At 37.0% G+C, this 3,744-nt stretch overlaps 1 protein-coding gene across 2 annotated transcripts; it reads left to right on the forward strand.

Annotated features, from left to right (window-relative positions):
• The first annotated feature begins 724 nt into the window (after positions 1 to 724).
• On the forward strand, positions 725 to 3,351 carry LOC148917571 (eukaryotic translation initiation factor 5-like). 2 transcript variants are annotated; one of them, XM_089050203.1, is made up of 2 exons: positions 725 to 854; positions 1,588 to 3,351. In XM_089050203.1, exon 2 carries the CDS (start codon positions 1,935 to 1,937, stop codon positions 3,249 to 3,251), a length of 1,317 nt encoding a protein of 438 aa, XP_088906329.1. In that variant the 5' UTR covers positions 725 to 854; positions 1,588 to 1,934; the 3' UTR covers positions 3,252 to 3,351. The 2 variants fall into 2 exon arrangements, with proteins under 2 accessions (XP_088906329.1, XP_088906328.1); XM_089050202.1 differs by having other exon boundaries at positions 734 to 854; positions 1,577 to 3,351.
• The last annotated feature ends 393 nt before the right edge of the window (positions 3,352 to 3,744 follow it).

Genomic DNA, 3,744 nt, shown 5'->3' on the forward strand with positions numbered 1-3,744 from the left:
TATAGTTATTTTAGAGAAAAATAATACATAATATTATTATATTTATATATTAAATTTAACATTTTCTTTATATATAAAATAATAATTTTGTTTTTCAAGTTTCAATTTTTAAAACCCAAACAATAATCTAAGCCATTTTCTATTTAAATGGAATTTAAATATAGTTATTGACCTTTTTTTATAATAAATAAATAATAAATATTATTAGTAGATACATAATCGTAAAAAAATATTTAAATGAAGATGAAATTTTTTTATAAAAATGAAAAGAAATACATAAGTTAAATTTGACGTGGGCTCATATTGGCCAGTTTAGTGGCCCGATATGAACACGGCCCGAGCCCATATTGATGTTTTTCTAAATGAGCTAGTCCGACACGACCCGTTTGTTAAATAGGCCGACTATAAATGGGTTGTGCCGGCCCGGCATATTTGACACCTCTATTTTGACAAGGAGATCTGTGTAATACATTGCGTGTTATAAATGATCTTTTTTATTTTTCCTTTGTTTAGGAACTCATTATCTTAGCATCAACTGTAAAAATCACATCAAAAATATGGTTAACGATTATTCAAAAGATCCAACGGCTCTAAGTTTTTTTATTTTTTCTCTCTAGTTGATAAATAGAAATCCAAAAACAAATTGAATACCACCAAATCTAAAATTGGTCATTGCAACACGTGATAATTTCTCTGTGTCGCCCTCAACCGCATATATGTATATATAAGAGATAGCAAGACCACCTCTCTTGAGCCACACTCCCAAAGCATTGAAACCCTAAATCCCATCATCTTCTATCTCTGAAACTCTTCGTTTTCTCTCGTTCCAGAACTTCGATCTCTATCGGATTCAGGTAGGAGCCTCAGTTCAGCATTCATCTATGATTGTAATTTTCGTTTGATTTTGAATATTGTTTTGTTATATTAATTCACGATTGGATCTTATTTGTCTTCGATTGTTTACATGTTTTGAGTCATCCCAGTTATTTTAGGGCTAATTGGAAATAGATTTTATGATTGTTTGATGTTTTTGGATTGGATTTGGGGTTGTTGTTGGGTTTAGTTGAGCTGCGATGATGGTTGTTAGTGAAACTAGTCTGTTGAATGTTTACTTCGGAACTGATTGTATAATATATGTTCTTACCTAATAATATGATTTCAGTTTATCGTATAAAGTTGGTAACTTTGGAGTATATGCATAGGTTATTTTCTCTTATATATAATTCTCCATAGTTATATGCAACTGATGGAATTTTTTTATTTATTTACTTTTTCTGTATATATTTTGCAACGGTGATGACAATTGAACTGGTTTGCAAAAAACTTTGGGATTGTCTCTTTGGATTTGTAGTAAGCTGTTGGGATTTGACTTGTATTCTTTACGATTGTAATTATTTATGATCTTCATTAGCATGATAAATCATCACAGAGTGTGTTATCCTTTTGAATTATTGTTGCTTGAGATATGGAAAGTTATGTCTATTCTTTACATGATTCTTCTTTCATGTAGTTCCATAGACTACTCTCTAATCTGTAGAGTTCTTTATAATTTTAATCCTCAGAATTCTTGATTCAGGAAACTTGCAGGTGTATCTGTTACCTTCAGATTTTCAAGGTGAAGTTGTCAGTGGTGAATTTTCTTTTATGTCCGAGCAGGCCATTTTCTATTTGGGATCAATTGGGTTGCTTGGAGAGTATTGTCCATCTTCAAGAAAAAAGAACAGACCCTTGTTAAAAGGAAATAGCTGTATGCATCGGTTGCCATATCAGGAATATCCCGAGTTTCATGGTTGCTACTGGTTGCAACCTTTCATAGCTTCCGAAAATCAATCTTCTCTTGTCTTGAAAAACTTAGAAGACGATATTGCAGCTACCAGTATTTCCGTCTCGTGATATCTCTTGTATTTGCATTCTGATTTCTGTTCTCTATCAAGATGGCTTTACTGAACATTGGTGCTGGGAACAGTGATGATGCCTTCTACAGGTATAAGATGCCCAAAATGGTTACCAAAATTGAGGGCCGAGGAAATGGCATCAAGACAAATATAGTCAACATGGTTGATATTGCAAAGGCTTTGGCAAGGCCCGCTGCGTACACTACAAAGTATTTTGGTTGTGAACTTGGCGCACAATCCAAGTTTGATGAGAAAACTGGGACTTCTATTGTTAATGGGTCCCATGACACTGCTAAGCTAGCTGGCCTCCTTGAAAACTTTATCAAGAAATTTGTTCAGTGTTATGGATGTGGAAATCCAGAAACAGAGATACTGATTACGAAGACTCAAATGATTCAACTCAAATGTGCTGCTTGTGGTTTTGTGTCTGATGTGGACATGAGGGACAAGCTAACTACTTTCATTATTAAGAACCCACCTGAGCAGAAAAAGGGATCCAAAGACAAGAAAGCAATGAGAAGAGCTGAGAAGGAAAGACTGAAAGAAGGTGAAGCTGCTGATGAGGAGCTGAAAAAACTGAAGAAAGAGGCAAAGAAGAAGGGCACTTCCTCTGGTAAGGAGGGCCCTGTGAAGGCCAGCTCTTCAAAAAAGAAAACAAGTGGCTCTGACGAGGATCGTACATCACCTACTCTCAGCCAGGCTGATGAAGAGGAGGCTGATGATGATGATGATGATGTTCAGTGGCAAACTGATACGTCGATAGAGGCAGCTCGTCAACGGATGCAAGAACAATTGAATGATGCGACAGCTGATATGGTGATGCTTCCCACCAATGAACCAGAGAAGGCCAAGGCAGAAACAAAGGCAAATGAGAGTTTGGAAAATGGGAACTCCACTGCTCGAGGAACACTTACTGATGAGTTGAAAAAGAATCTGGATAAGGGTATTTCACCCAAACAATTCCAACCCCTTCTGGGGTCACTTTCTGGGTCTGCCAAGGAAAAAATGACTGCTCTATTTGAGGCGCTATTTGGGGGCCTAGAGAAAGGGTTTGCAAAAGAAGTATCCAAGAAGATAAACTACCTTGCTGTAGCTGCTGCTCAGGATGAGGGATCTCAATTGCTCTTGCTTCAAGCAATTGAAGGCTTCTGTGGGAAGTCGAGCTCAAGTGCCTTGAAGGAAGTTGCCCTTGTTTTAAAAGCTCTCTATGATGTTGATATCTTGGAGGAAGAATGCATAGTGCAGTGGTATCAAGATGGACTTAAGGGTGGGAGCAAGAACTCTCAGATTTGGAAGAACGCCAAACCATTCATTGACTGGCTCCAGAGTGCTGAGTCTGAAACGGAGGAGGATTAATGTTTTCATTTTTTATTCTTTTTATTCTTGCTCATGTCTTCTGTTGTTGCTAGGCTTGCTGTCGTCACCAATAACGTGAAATAAAGAGGTGTTGCTCTTAGTCCAGTACTGTCAAAAATTTCTACTATGCCCTGCAGTACCTATAAGATCTGTGTGTTATCTGGGATTTTGATTGGTATCGGAATGTTGAATATTGTTTCCAATATTTTTTTTTTTTTGGTCTGAAATATTGTTTCCAATATATATGTTTGCTATTTGCATGTTTCAAAATTTTAACCGTGATCTCATTTTACTTTGCCAACAAAATTGCTGATGCCTCCTGATCCCTTTAACCAAATTCATGTTTCTATTTTGTTACTGACATGAAGACTTCAACTGTTCTCCGATGTCGACTGGTGGTAGCCGATACCACTATTTGAGGGAGGGGTAAGAGGGGCTTTAGCCGGGGAACTCCCAGACACCGGGGCAAGAGGCTCAAACCTTTCCTCCCTTT

This window comes from Prunus mume, linkage group LG4 (genome assembly GCF_029339155.1).
Source record: "Prunus mume cultivar Tortuosa linkage group LG4, ASM2933915v1, whole genome shotgun sequence".
Classification (NCBI taxonomy): Eukaryota; Viridiplantae; Streptophyta; class Magnoliopsida; order Rosales; family Rosaceae; genus Prunus; species Prunus mume.